Source organism: Electrophorus electricus, chromosome 12, assembly GCF_013358815.1.
Source record: "Electrophorus electricus isolate fEleEle1 chromosome 12, fEleEle1.pri, whole genome shotgun sequence".
Classification (NCBI taxonomy): Eukaryota; Metazoa; Chordata; class Actinopteri; order Gymnotiformes; family Gymnotidae; genus Electrophorus; species Electrophorus electricus.
This window is the reverse complement of record NC_049546.1, coordinates 10044611-10059746: the sequence shown is the minus strand read 5'-3', so window position 1 is coordinate 10059746 and position 15136 is coordinate 10044611. Positions and strand designations below refer to the sequence as shown.

The 15136-nt window shown below is 44.2% G+C and overlaps 1 protein-coding gene across 1 annotated transcript in view; it reads left to right on the top strand.

The window, feature by feature from the left end:
• aff2 (AF4/FMR2 family, member 2) overlaps positions 1–15136 on the top strand; it is a 135127-nt gene that overhangs the window by 20937 nt on the left and 99054 nt on the right. The window contains exon 2 of the mRNA XM_027002154.2: positions 12228–12348. Within this exon, the coding sequence (XP_026857955.2) occupies positions 12228–12348 (121 nt within the window). The remainder of the gene's footprint in view (positions 1–12227; positions 12349–15136) is intronic.

The window sequence follows — 15136 nt, the reverse complement described above, 5'->3', positions numbered from 1 at the left end:
GTTTTGGCAGTTGTCTAATTGTGCAAGAAAGACTAAATCCTCTATTTACTGTATGTTAAATGCTAGTCATGGTTCTGGATCTCTGTCTAGGGAATTGTGCAATTTGTTAACTATTCACAAACTGCAGATAATTAAACTGATTTCAGAACAGCAAGGCGTTGTTGTATCCTGAGCACAATCAAATATAAAATTGCTTCTTTCCCAATCAAAATCTCAGTCAATGAACACAATTCTCCTTAGCACTAGAACAGTTGCACACATGCACAAAGAGAGATCCTCATTGGTCACCCATTTTTGTTGCTATGCTTCCTGCTGTAGACTGAAAAAAGCCCCAGTTAGATTGACTCTCTCTTCCTTCAATGGAGTGACTGGTGAGTCATTATCTGAAGATTAGTGGGAGAGCCAGGCCTTGGCCCAGTGCGGCCCCAGGGTCAGCGGACCTGGCAGGCTCTTTGCTGCTGCTGAGCCGAACGCAGTGCCGGTTGCGCCTTAACAACCTTCGAGAGCTGCCTGCTTTTCAGCGACTGGAAAGGGAGGGGGTGGAGGCATATGCAATGGGGGCACTTTATCACTGCTTCTCTTCCACACTTCCACACTGTCTAATGCAACCTATCTGATCCTGTAACCCCCCCCCCCCCCCCAAGTTCTCTGTCTCTGCTACTAGCTGCTACTCTTATAGTATTTCTTTTGCTTTCCTTATGTCACCTTGCTGCAGCATTGACTCTTGTTCTCATGCAGTCGATGTAAGGTCATGACGCTGATCTATGGTATGTCTAATTTTTGAAGTGTGATGTCAATCATCTACAAGGAACTGTAAATATAAGACAGTGTTCCTGATAAGGTGTTTATCTGTCTGTGGTTGATCAAAGATATTTAATTTCGTCCATTCTCATCACAGCTGAATTGTAGGCAGTTCTATCACGCATATTCTATATTCCATATTCTTCTGTCATATTGGTAATTCTCATCCAGTCTGTTGCTTTGCCCTTTAAAAACAATAATCGATTGATCTCCATTTCTCAGAATTAAACCTTTGACTGCAGAGATTTCAAAGTCCTACATTAATGTGTTAGAGTCTTTGATCACTTAATTAATGTGGGATTTAAAATAATCAAATAATGTAATTAAATGCTAATTCAGTAAACTTAAGCGGTTAGAGAAAAAAAATAACTTTGACTTGTTTCTTCTAAAAGATCTTTTCTTTTTTTTGTACTTTAAAAAAATATATTTCTCTCTTGGGGTAAATGGCAGATCGTCGTAGCTTTGATAAACAGCCCGCATTAGCTTGAGTTAAATGCGACAGTTTAAAGATCTCTCGTTGTGTTGGATGCTTTTATGCGCGAGGCTTGGAGGGCGGCCTTTGCTGCGTGCGCCGGGATCGAGGATTTCCGTGTTTGTTGCGGTGAGAGTTGCAGGATCAAGAGGCCTCTTGTTACTGAAAGCCAGCTTCATAGTCAAACAAGATAAATTTGTTTCTGCGAGGAATTTGGAAGAGGGAAAAAAGAGAAAAAAACCATAATAAGGCTCTGTATTGCCAGCCCCCATGGTATCAAATGAAACAGCGTTTTTAAAAGCAGTGCAGGCCAATGCAGAGGAGGAAAAGCTTGGCTCCGACAGGTGGAAAAAATTGTTCCGAGACAGCAACGGCTGCACCCTGAACTCAGTAATCCAGCGGCATTAGTGCTAAGGACTAAGAGCGAAGACACGTTTAAAGAGCACTTGTCGGTTTAAGTAGCCGCTGTTTTGAAAAATGAGCTCAGTTTCCTTTCGAGCCCATAAGCGTTTTCCTGCTAAGCAGTGGTTATTAGCTGCTTAACCCGGCAATGTGCATTATTTATACTGTAGAGTAGTTGGGCTGCAGAGAATAGACGTATCAGAATGTGAGGTTGGACTCATGAATGATGACAAGTGGCCCGTCTCTGCCTCTCCGGTAATGGATAGTGTGAAATTCACGAGTGAATGCGAACCATTGACTCTGCGGAAAAGTGAGCACAACGTCTTATAAGTAAGTGTTGATCGAGGCTGATGGCAGTAAACGTTTACGGTCTGATTTACGATGCCCCAGCCAGAGCGACTTCTCATTAATTGCAGTCTGTTCTTTCGGTTAAAGAAAAGCTGATATATTTTTCCACGACCATCGACTCGGCTCGCGGGCAGGTATCGCTCTCACCTTTGAGACGGAGACGTCATCAAAATCTTTGGCCTGACGTAAACAAGTCTCAGGCGCGTGCGAAAAAAAATCTCAAATTCTCTGACCATCTGTTTAAAGACATTGTGAATATTCTGGCAGCCAGAACTGATCTGTGTAATGTCTCTCTCTCCTGTCGTCCAAAGGCCCTCATTACGGAGATGTGCTGCATTTATTACGATGACATCTATTGCGCTTGCTCCCATTACACGAGCGTTTGATGTCCTTCAGAGGGTAGAGGGCAAGTGTGTCTTTGTGGCGTCGATGTTAAATGTCCTTGTTTGATGAGCTGATAAGAGATTTCCCTACACCTTCTTTCATGCATTTAGAACAAGAAAGAACTGCCTTTAATAGGTCAAAGTGCTTATTTAGATCAGCTGTCAGTATTGTATATCAGGGATGTAAATTAATATTTGGTTAACAGGAGACATGTAAATCATGCTTGTAAATGCTAAGTATATTTAGGTATTATTTTTCACCATTTTGTCTGATCAGCAGTTGACTCAGCTTTTCGACTGCATGGAGGTTTCGTGGTGTGCCCACACAAGGCTGCTGGGAGCCCTTGTAGGATTCATCTGTACATCGTGCTTAGAGACTGAAATTGCCTGCCCTGCCTAAAGAAAACTCTGGAGCATGGGGACATCCCCAGATTAGCTTTGCTGAGTGTGCGCAACCAGGACATTGGACACCACTTTGAAATTACGTTGCACCTAACTGGCCAGTGGCCCCATTTTTTAAGCATTCTAAATTAAAATATGTAGGTTGAAGACAGATTCAGAAATTAAGATAATTCAGAAAGAGCCTCACAGAAGCAGCCTCATAATGCTTTTCTGAAGTCCAAATGATGTTTACTGAGTAAATGCTATACTACCTAAATTTATTGACATTATTGCTGCATGCAATTTTTGCTTTAGACACCAATAGCCATAAAAGTTTAAAATAAACGTGATTTGATAGAAAGGTAAGGGGTCTGTTCATCACATTTCATGTCACTAGTGTCCTTGCTGCAAGTTTATAGTTTGCAAACTCATTGACCAGCCCTATACCTGAATGAATAATTATGCTTTTGTCATGTGCATTGTGACAATGAATTTGACATTATCAACAATACTTACCAGAAATTGTGTTGCACCAAACTTACCAGTAAACCTGGTTTTCTTTACTAAAGTATGTGTGCATGGTAAATGCATATTTGCTGATAATCAGTGGCTTTCAGGAGCAGTAAATCTCACTGCCATATGCGAGCTGGGTCCTTGTGTTGGCCTTGGCCACACAGAGCCGGCTGTGCGGTGCGACAGTGATTGATGCTCTCATGTTACTGCGAGCTGCTGGGGACTGGAGCAGGTAGTGGAGGTCTCTGGTAAAGCCCTCTCCCACTATGACTGTCATCACCAAGCACGCTGCCCACCATCCCCTCCTTATTATTGAGATAAACCCAGTGGAGAGCATTAGTGCTCCCCCTGCTTTGAGTCACCTGTCTGCAAGCCTCAGGTACCCGGTGGGCATTTATCACTGTCGATTTGGGGCTCTGCTTTCGGGTCAGCGTTCTACTCGCTGGAGTAGTTGTGCATTTTATGTTTGTGCTCCCCCCATCTTTCAAGTGCACTTTGAAGTGGCATTCTAGACCAATACATCCAACACTTCACAATGGTCCTCTATTAGCGATGAGAGCACACTGCCATTATTATTAGAATATGAGGAGCTCTCGTTCTCCATCCAAAAGTAAACATGGGCAGAACTGCCCTCTGTAATCAGGGTCCTCGAAGTCCATTACTGATAATTTGATAAATAAACATGCTTCATTTAGTCATGAAGTCAGTAGAAATGCTTGTCTGGGGGGGTGGACTGGAGACTAATGAGAGAGAGAGCCAGTGGCCTACCCTGTTGGATAGGCTGCATGCAGCCACGGTGCTTGGTCCTTCTCAGGGGATGTATCTTTAAAATGCTGGAGAGAAAGGGGGGGGGGGGCGATTTCCTTCTGGCAGGATGCCCTCAGAATCCTGAGCACTACCTTCTCCTCAAAGCCACTGATTAGCCAGTCTTTCTTTTTAATGTTAGCACTCTCGCTTGCAGCCAGGACCAGGAAAAATAATGTGCATCACAGGCAGAGAGATGAGTGGTCGGGGGTGTTAAAGACGGACATGCAAAGACAGATATGATGAGTGCTGAACATGTGGAAAATCTCACAAGAGTTAGAACTTTGTTGTGTCTTAGATGGTGTGAGTGTGTGGTGAGAGAGGGCGATACAGAGAATAAGAAAAATATATTTTCTTCAATAGAGAATGCCACAAATGCTCCAATAGCCAATGTTATTTAGGAGAAAGTACCAGAGTGTAGCCTGAGTAAATCAGTGGTATGTTTAAATACTACATAGCAACAAATAATTCCTGTCATCATTGATATGTTTTGTGTCACCTTCCCTTTTGGGGTTTAGTGGTCCAAGCCAGTAGCAATGGTATAACTCATATCGTAGTGTAAACAAGTGAGCAAACAGTGCCCCGTGTGAGGGTGCTCCCCTCTGTGTGTGTTTTTCCATTATTTCAGGCACGGCAGCGTCTGATTGATGAGCTGGTGGCAGTATCACCTTGCTGAGGGTCAGGCGAGAGCTTTGTCTCAGTTTACAGAGCCCCCCAATAATGTTGTTTTGGCTGCATTTTATTTCCAATGAAAGCTCTTAAAATATAAAAGGAACATGTCAGGCATGTATTTATAAAAGCTTGGCTTTAAAAAGGCATGTAATCAGACGTGTTTGGTCTGAAAACAAATTATTCTCCTGTGTATGATTGTATGAATCGTTATCATGGATTTTGCAACATATCGCTTGGTAGTATGACACGCCTGCATTTATTCTCTCTCTTTCCTGGCCTCTTTACAGTCTCTTTTGTGAAGTGCCGTTCAGCTTTCACTCGCATTAATTTCCATGCTTGTGAAATGTAAATCACCAGGCATATGGGGTGATTTTACTTTTTCACCTAACACACGTGCTCTGTTATTCTTCAGACTAAAAGGCCTCCTTCAATTTGTTGGTTTGACAGTGGTTGATCTATAAAATCTTCATCTAATCTAACAAGCAGCATTGGTGAAGGACAACAGTATAAAATCGATCTTATAAATATTTAACCAAGTTGCATTAAAATGATCCTAGTTGTATGTGATGTCCACCATCACCTTTTATTGAGCAGTTTTGCACAATGCTGCATTGGCTTATGCTCTGTGCTGTTGTATGATGCCAAGCGATTACCACTCCAGTTTGATTTCCACTGTATATTTATGCGCAGTCAAAGTGTGATTTTGCAGTTCTTGTGGTTTATATTATGATGTATTCCATAATTTACTAACATAATGTATGCTGTTATTTATGGTAGTTTGTCATTAGTAAACAGCTAGGAAGCAATGATCTATATAGTTGTTGCACATATTATATGAAAAAAGTCCTGATTTATCCAAAATGTTTTAAATACTGGTTATTCATCAAGTCTAATTTATCAGTGCTGCTGATACACTACAAGTAATTTGTTCACACAAATTACTCTGCAACCACTTTTTACATCAAATAATTGAATCGACAGTGTAACAGAATGAAATTGAGTCTCTGTGATGACTAAATATCCACCCTCGTACCAAACAGGAGCAGAAAAATAATTAATTTGGTTGGATATTGAAGGTCCCTGAAGTTTATTGTTTTATTTTTATTTTTCAAACATAATTTGAATGTTGTATTTTTGGCTATGTAACCAAAAATTGAAGAGAAGGATGTGGGTTTTCATTTCAATGCCCCATGCACCAGAATCAAAGATCAAAGAAAAATGTCTTGTTTAACCCAAATACCATGTGCCTAGTGCTATACATTTCATGAGTACTTTCCCCCCACATTCCCTTCACTCTTCTACGCTTCCTCCCATGTGTCTTCTGTAAGGCCTGTAATAGAGTTCCCTCTTTATTCCCTCTGTCCTTTTCATGTTGACAAGCCGTTGAAATTTGGCACGAAGTGTCGATGTGGATTTCCACGCACGGTTGGGCCATGCTGGAAAGTGCCTGTATGAATACACATTTGATGCCTTGTCATGTTTTGTCACAGTTTCAAATAATCCTATTGCACGTTGATCAAATATTGTATCACCTTAATTAAACATGGCACTACTCACGCACAATGCATGGTAGCTTTCCAGTTTTTTTTTTTTCTTAAATAAATTTTAGCATTTGCAAAGCCTCATGAAATACAGAAATGTCAGTAGTCACTGGCTGACCCAATATTTCTTAGTTTACTAATTTTAATAGATCACTGTTTATTACATGAGTAAATGGATATATCCTTCACTGTCTGCCACATTTTCTGTCCTTGATGGAGCTTCAGAAATAGTGGACGTGGCAAATTCGAGAGCCCTCACATGTTTTCCAGTGTGTACGCGGTGTAGTGTTTGGGTCTGTGTAGACATGTGTGCATGAGTGTGGCTTATGAGGTCATAGTGGTTGTCTAGACATGACTAAAACCTTACTTGTTTTCAGCTGTTCTGTCAGAGGTGTTTATTTACATCTGGGTACGCCAGTGTCCGTGTCAGGGTAATGGGAGTGAACACCATCTCCAACAGACAAATCCACAGTTGGTGCCAGAAATAAGTCACACTAGATTTCTAACTGTCACATATATCACAAATATATATACACATTTATAAATAAAGTAATTCATTTGTTTTGTCAGGCTGTCTGGATACCGGTACATGCCAGAGTCTCTAGCAATAGCTAATTATTTAAAAAAATCTAACATTAGTACCTTAAAATCTGTGATGAATCATGATGAGAGTGGCATTTCAAGAAAGAGGGAAAGCACAGAAGAAACTTGCTGCTATGACTAACTAAACAAACAAAAAAAAAAATTACAGACTGAAAAAGCGAAAAGGAAAATTAGGCAGCTTCTGTTCCCTGTCACATATCAGGCCAGTCAGGCATCAGCCATGTCAGGTTAACACATGTAATTGGGTGAACTACACAGCCTGGCCATGTGCCACTGCTGTTCTCTCTAATGAACAGTGAGGCTTTTACCATGCACAAACCATTTACAGCCCTTGGCCACTGCTGGATGTATCTGTATGTATACATTTGATAATGTGCCCAGCATTGGTTAAAGACTGGCCTTTATTAAGTGTGTTTACTTTGACCGCCACCTAAATCTCGTAGGACAACGGAGGCCTGGGTTGAAAACCTGGTGAAAAAAAGAAAAAAATGTAATTATGTCTTCTGTGCACTCCATGCATCTTGCAGTCCATCAGGGACAATTTCATTGCCATGCAAATTTGAACAGCATGCGATTAAGGACAAGCCAGTTATAATTACCCAGAATTCCATTCGAGCTAAGTTACAGAGCGGAGTGTTGTGATTCCAGGATGCTTACTCTAAGGAGTTGCAAAGTGAGGTTTACTGGTGGCACAGAATGATGTGTTCTGTTAACAGACAGTCTGAAATGAAGATGTCAGACATGTAGGTAGTTACACACCTGCCAACCTCCTCAATCCCCCACTTTCATTCACTCTATCACAGTTCCTCGATCTCTGTCTCGTTTTCTCTTTCTCTGTTATGCTATGTCTATTACTTCAACCAAGATCTGCCTTTTATACAATTAGAGGGCAGAGGTTGGAAAGCTCTTTGTTTCCTTCAGTAAGATAACATACATTCACAGACGATTTTTATTGTTGGTAAAGCTTATTGTGACTGTTGACTGAATTGAGTGAACAGGGTTTTTTTTCTGGTTTTAAGTTTTGAACTAGGTTTTATCATCATATCTCATTTTTAAAAGCTTGATTTATTTTTTTTATGTGTTTTTCTTGTACACACTGGACATGCCATTTTGTAAGGAAAACTACTAAAATGGTGAACATCATGAATTTAAAACCAGAAAACTCAAAATAGACAGATTACATTTGCTTCTTGAACACATGCCACTTGCTTTTAACTTCATCCGTGGATCTGCAATTACATCATAATTGAGGTAAATTCCTCTCAAAATGAATATGAAATATGGAACATGAAAAAGACATTAATTTGAAGTCGGTGCCTATTAAGGCGTAATCGGCGTGCAGCTGCCGTAATTTCCGCTTCTGATTATGCGGAGTGCCAAGCGCTGTCCCCGAACAGAGGCACGCTCCGGTCCGTCGCCACCGACTGACGGCATGGCGCTGCGGGTGTTCCTCTCCGCCCGTTTAGGGCGTGCCCTGGGGGGTTGGCTGTTAGAGCTGCGTCTGCCTACGCCATGATCCCCGCTGCAGCGACAGGCAGAGACCGTGCCATTTGTGGACAGTGAGATGATGTCCCAGAGCACAGGGAGGTCTGTTTGCTAAATTGGGTCAAAATCTGGAAACAAGCCTGAGCTTGCTGCCTGCAATATTCATGGGGCGACATTTCAGATGTAGCATGTAGTCCAGGCGTGCTCTCCAATTGGCCCATGCAGCTAATGTCTGCATTGTTCATTAAAAGAACAAGAGATTTGGGAAAGAGATGTCGGAGCAGAGAGCCATTTAAAAAGGGGAAATATTTCAAACTATTTATGTCATCCCTTAAATTTGATATGCTGTAATGCATACAATGATTTTTTTAGGGAGATACTGGGTATCTATTACAACACTGTTTTCAGTCTGTTGTGAAAACATAAAGCTTGACAATGATATCGGAATAGGGTGTTATCATTAGCCGTAGTGTTTTCGTGCCTGCATAATTAATTATTAATCGGTGTTCAGTGTCCTCTCAGTGCATTACAAATACACTGTAGGGTAGCTGTGGAGTGTGAAGTGCCATAACTCTTTTACCACTGAGTCATTCTACCACTGGCAGGAGTGGGTGAAGAGTCCGGAAGCTTCCTTTGTGCGGCCCAGTGCCTTAGCCGCACGGCAGGGCCTGAGTGAGTGGGAGCTCAAACAATGCCCTCCTTGAGGAGACGGCGGGAAGCCACATGGGGGGGGGGGGGGGGGGGGGGGGGTGAGGAGGGAGTAGTGTCAGTGGCTGAGGTGATAACCTGGCACCTGGCAATTACTGGCAGCAGCACTCATTAATCTCGGAGAGTGGCTCCGACAAGACGACGAAGCCCAGGCCAACGCAGCCGTTTATGCTACCTGCGGTTAGGCCCTAGGGCACCGCACGGGGCAAGCTGGCATTTTTAGAATGTTTTACTGTTTCCACACGGCCAGATGCTGGACCTGGGCTGGACACAACGAGACCAGTCACCATGACCGCCTGTCGCACGTCCCCTGCCCTTATGCAGCTGCAAAGCACTCTGCCTCCAACAGGATAACAGCAGTACCAAAAAACTAGGCATGTTGCACCTTACGTACGATTCAGATGCCAAATCAAATGACATTCATGTGTCTGGAACAACCTGAGACACTGGCTTCTTATACTAAGAGAACTTAAAAAAAACAAAACAAACAAACACAAAAACCCAGTGGGTGAAGGCAGGGGGCTTCCCTCGGCAGTGCTGGGATTTTCCCTCAGGCAACACTGTCACCTCACTTACATAGACAACCCCAGGTATCTTCCCCGCCATCAGTCCCCCATCCCAGGGTTTTAGAAGTCAGGAATCAAACTGGAGCTGATCCCCATCTCCAAACGTCATCTCCTTAATGGGTATGACAAGTGGGTCTGTATAATTACAATCCAACAAAATGATTGTAACAAGAGGCTAAACACTTAGCCGTACTTTTAATTAGCCAGTGTTTCAAATTAATAATTGCTGCTTAAATCAGAAGTCCGCCCCGCTGTTGAGGCGGTTGCGACATTCTAATAATGGTGGCACTCACAGCTTATTAGGGTTCTCTATGGGAAGCTTCCACTTTTTTGGGGGGGGGGGGGGGTTGATCTGTGAATGAGGGGAGAGAGGGGTGTGAAAGAGACAGGCAGACAGTGTATTTGGTTATCTTCCAAAAGCAGTGGAGCTCAGCCAAGATTAAATTTATTCACTTTAGCATGAATATCACTGTTCTGTTTAGGTTCCTTGCCCCCCCTTTTTCGATTTGGTGTCAGAGAAATGTGGTGGGGCCTGCATGGGGGAGCAAGTGGACAGAGGACAGGAAAGTAACCACACATCTCATGCCACACATCTCACGATGCAGTCATGAAACCTGCAAACAAGCTCTTACTGATTAGGACTCGGCATATTTTGAAAATCTAATTTTACAACATATGGATGGGGGGGGAGAATGTTCCCATTACACATCCATTCCCGGAGACGGCTTAGCTGCTGTCCTGCTGTCAGGCTGTACACATGCCATGCCTTGGGGTTATCGGGGAGCACCTTGCTTCCCCCCCCCCCCCCCCCCCCCCCCCCCCCCCCGGTTTCTTAATTAGCAGGCATGACCCCACTCTTGCCTGGCCTGCTCTGCATTAGCGGGGGTAATGTAGTGTCGAGGGATGGCGCACCTCCGAGACCGTGCTGCTGACAGCTGTAAATGTGATCTATCAGCCTGTCAGGTGGTTCTGTCAGGTGCGCCTGGCGTGCTGACATAAAGATAACTGACACCTTGGTGTCATTATGGCCAGGGAGCCGCCGTCAGTCTTCCTCCCTCACGCGCCATCTCTCTCGGCCGTGTTTGTTCCCTCTTCGTCGTCACTTGTTTTTCCCCAATTTTCCTTTCCTCTTTTTCCGCTGTAGCCCATGGAGGAAGTGGCTGTCTCCTCTGGCCCACGCTCCTGTTTCTCTCTCCTCCTCGCAGCCCTTTCTGGGGTAATTCGATGATGGATTAAATGTGGCGGAAGGGGCCGGGCCGAGCCCCGCAGCCACCCATCGAGGAGCTGGTTGGGGAAAAGCGAGGGCAGATTAAAAACAACCATCTTCCAGACTCTGGGCCTCTCGGTGCCATCCTTCACTTGCGGCAGCCGACTCTCCCTGCACCACACCGCACACGCCTACCCCAAGGGAGTGGTGTGGGTCACTCAGTCAGAGCTTCCGAAATCTGAAAGGGCCCCGGCAAAAAATGAAAATCTGTCACAGCAACAAACAGGGCAGCATGCTAAATGATTAACACAAACAAATATCTGCTGCTACCATGTGCATAGCTTTACAAATGTAGTTTAGTTAAAAATGTTTGCTCTTTCACTGGCGCCATGCAAAATGTACAGATGACAGGACAAGTAATCAGGTTAAAGGTCGGCCTGACCTCATAACTTGAGTTGCATCCACTGAAAACTTCTCAGTTGAAAATATTTGCTGTACACACCTAGAGTATATTGGCAGAGGACATAGGCTGGGTATCCATGTGTGTCAAAGTCGGCCACTTGTGTGACATCTATGCTGAGTGCTCCCAGCAAGAGATGCTAATGCTAAAGAGGATGCTAATGGTAAAGCTAAATCGCAGCAGAGGCTTTAGTGGTGACTTTAGTCACTCTGCTGTGAAAATAAAAGCCATTACAGTGACGTGGGACCTGAGATGCTGCCCCTTCTGTATATTTTGATTTTAGTTTTTAGTACCAGGCATCACATCGTTCGCCATTACAAAGTAGCTTGAACATAAGAGAGAAACGTGTTTTTTGGGGCCAAGTGAAATTATTTGGTTCCACGGTAATAAGGGCTGCCAGATTTGCCCGGAGAGAGATGAGTGCCATTTGATCATCCATCAGACTCTGCTTTTCCATAAAGGCATTGGAGATGCACACACGCACTGTCACCCACCACTGGTTAAGGTGAGCTTGAATTTCCTGTAAGAGTCCCTGTGTTGATTGCCTTATGAGGGCCTTTTTATTGAAAGGAAGTGTCCCCAAGGCCTAGTAGCCTCACACCATGTTTCAGACACCACAGCCGCTTCCTGGCAGCCTCCTGTCTGTTCCTGCGAAGCATCTGCATGTCAATCCAGTTACTTTATCTCTCAGCTTCCCCCAAACCCCCCTCCCCCTCCTGCTTAGCGTCAGCTTGGCTCTATTAGACAGATAAGGGCTTCCCTTGCATCTTTAAAAGCAGGGGCTTTTTGCCGTTGATTTCTCGCATGCCAAGTCAAATCATACTTACCGTCCTCTCTCTCCTTCTCTCTCTATCCCTCTCTCTCTCTCTCTCCCCCCACAGTCATTACGAGCAGGACCGCTCAGCGCTGAAGAAGAAGGAGTGGGAGAGGCGGACGCAGGAAGTGCAGCAGGATGAAGATTTGTTCTCCACCGGCTTCAATCTGTTCGGGGAACCATACAAGGTGAGGGCTCAGCCACGACACCCCAGCCCAGCCCTTGATTCCTCATCCTGCACGGGGGGAGGGGGGCATTGGCTCCGGCAGCAGGCTCCAGAGTTGTTTAATATAAGAAAGTGGAGCAGTGCAGAATGCCACTTCATTTGCCATATCTCATCCTCTCCCTCTTTTCCCATCCTCCCAATATTCACATTCTCACTGGGCTGTGCCGTCGGAGCAAGAGTGCAGCCTAGCCCCAGTGATTCCCTGTATTACTTTCTCTTGTACGCTTTTCATGCGGTGTGATCATCAGTGCCATCAGTGACAAGGATTTCATTACAAGAACTGAGTATAAAACAAATGACAAACAACATATATCGCTACATATATTGGGCATTGCTTAAATTACATTAACATTGTAGCTTTCTTGCTTTCTGGACTTGCTTGTTCCAATTAGAAGGCTGCTGGCATCTATTTTAGAGATTAAGTGACTGCTTTTCAGTTGTGCTCGAACATACTGAAAGTTTGAATGTTGTCGTGTGGCACAGAATCCATCACGTACATCAGTGATTCCTGGGCACGTTTCCACAGAATAAACTCAATCTTCACATCCACTCACAATAAGTGAGTTATAATATGCCCATGTTACGGGGATTTCCAATTTTCAGTTTGTAGGTATAGGGCTTCTTTTAGTCACACAGTATACCTTTAGATTTACATCATAAGGTTTTCACTGGTAATTCTAGGATCAGCAGTCCTGCCCTTTGACAAATGCTATATTGTAATGTCAGGTTTTTAGAAGAAGCAGGTAAATTGATATTTTAAACAGAGATTTGGTCTATGAAGGGAGGCAAGGATTTTTACACTGTGCATATTCGTACGGCCAAAGGTTAATACCTCTTTTCCCCCTACACTCGAAGCACAACGGTTGCATTTTGCCCTGTGAGTGGCTTTGGGCCCTGGGGCGTGAGCTTTGCGCTCCAGCCCTGCTCCCCCACTTTGATCTGTGTCCCCCAGCAGCTGGTTAGCAGGTGACCGGTCTTTCCAGAGAACGTGTGCACCAGGGGAGTGAAGGTGCAGTCATTACAGGAGGTTTGTGAACCTCTTTTATAAGGAGACACCCACTGAGGTTCCCCAAAACCTCTCCATTGCTCCCATGCAGTCAATGGCTGAAGGAGTGGGTCTTCTCCTTGAAGGAATGTCCCTTGCCCAGGAGGACAGTTCTTCGCACTGAAGGAGGCCCTCGCTCAGAAGGAGCATCAAGTTGCTCCTCTTCGACCAAGGATTTGTCTCCATTTGCTCTTTCCCTGATTGTTGTCACTTATACAAACATGATGTGTTGTAAGGTTACGGCAAGAGAATTTACAGATTTCTTTTTGAGCTGGCAAGAAAAAATAAAGAGAGGATTTTTTTTCCGCCTTTACAGACCATTCAGATTTAAGTGTTACCTGATGCTTTATTTAAGATGACTGGGTGTAATAACACTATATATAATCCATACAGCAGGCTAGTTTTACAGATGACAGCAAAGCATTTCACATATGGAACACACATGGCTTGATTGAGATTTAGGAGACAGGACAAACGCATCCTAACATATGTCTACGTGTGTACTCCCTGCCTCTTTCGAGTATAATTGATACCGACACGAAACAGGATTTATGATTAAGCCGTGCTCTTCCACCAGCGGGAACATCACTTTTGTTTCCTTCGCAAAGCTAATTTCGTCGTAAACTGTAGCTCAAACACCGCAGCGTGTCTGTAAACTGTAACTTTGAAGTGTGCTTTTCAAAGAAACGGGGTCTGCAAATGCTTCTTCCCACGGAGCGGCCGTTGCGGACTGATGCAACCATGCCTTTCCTTTGAAGACTAATTACAGTCCTCCTAAGACAGGGGACACCCATCCCCCTCATTTCTAGTTGCTTTTGCTCCCTCTCTCCAACCATCTCTCTCTCTCTCCATCCCTCTCCATCGCTCTCCCTCTCCGCTCTCGTCTTCTCTGTTTCATTCTCACCCTCATCAGCCCCACGTCATTTATCTTTATCTGGCCCAGGCCCTCTCTCTTAGCCTCCGAAATTAGTCGTCCCGCGATCAGAGCGCTCCACTTAAAACCATCCACGACCCACGTGCATGTGCTTCCCGCCACTAAAACTGGGTCACCATTCATAACCACTAGGAAGTGCTTCTGGAGTTTAGAAAAAGGCAATTCATGTGCGGTCACTGCTTAACAAGGTAAAAAAGAAATGTATCCAAAAGCCCTGTACATTGCTTTAATGTTCAGTTTTATTCTTTTTGACTACAGTATCTGTTGTTTTAATCTCAGATTGTATACATAACAGTTCTGTCACGCTAGTTAATTTCTGAAGCCGTGATAGTTCACATGACAGTAATTACGCTTACAAAAGACGATGCTAGAGTTGAGGGCTTGGTGTGTTTTGAGAGAGCTGCATGGTATTGTCCTCCACCCAACCCTCACCCTGTCCACCCCGTCTGCTGCTCTGGCATTCCCCAGGTCACACCTCTGAAACCGCACCAGATCTATCGAGTCATGCCCACGCCACACTCGGGTTTTGTGGCTTATTTTCGACGAAGAGGCAACGCAGTTCACAAGATGCATATGGAATGGTATATACCATGCAAATCCGACGATGATCTCAAAATTTGAGCGGAAAAATTGTTCAGAGTGAGCCATTCTCGTGGGAATAACACATGCGGTGACTCGCTCTAAGTGTTTAACAGCCACTCTGTGGCTTTTCTCTCGATTGGGTGTTTATAGTGTCACAGAGGGACGTCTACGCTACAGGACATCCTGCTT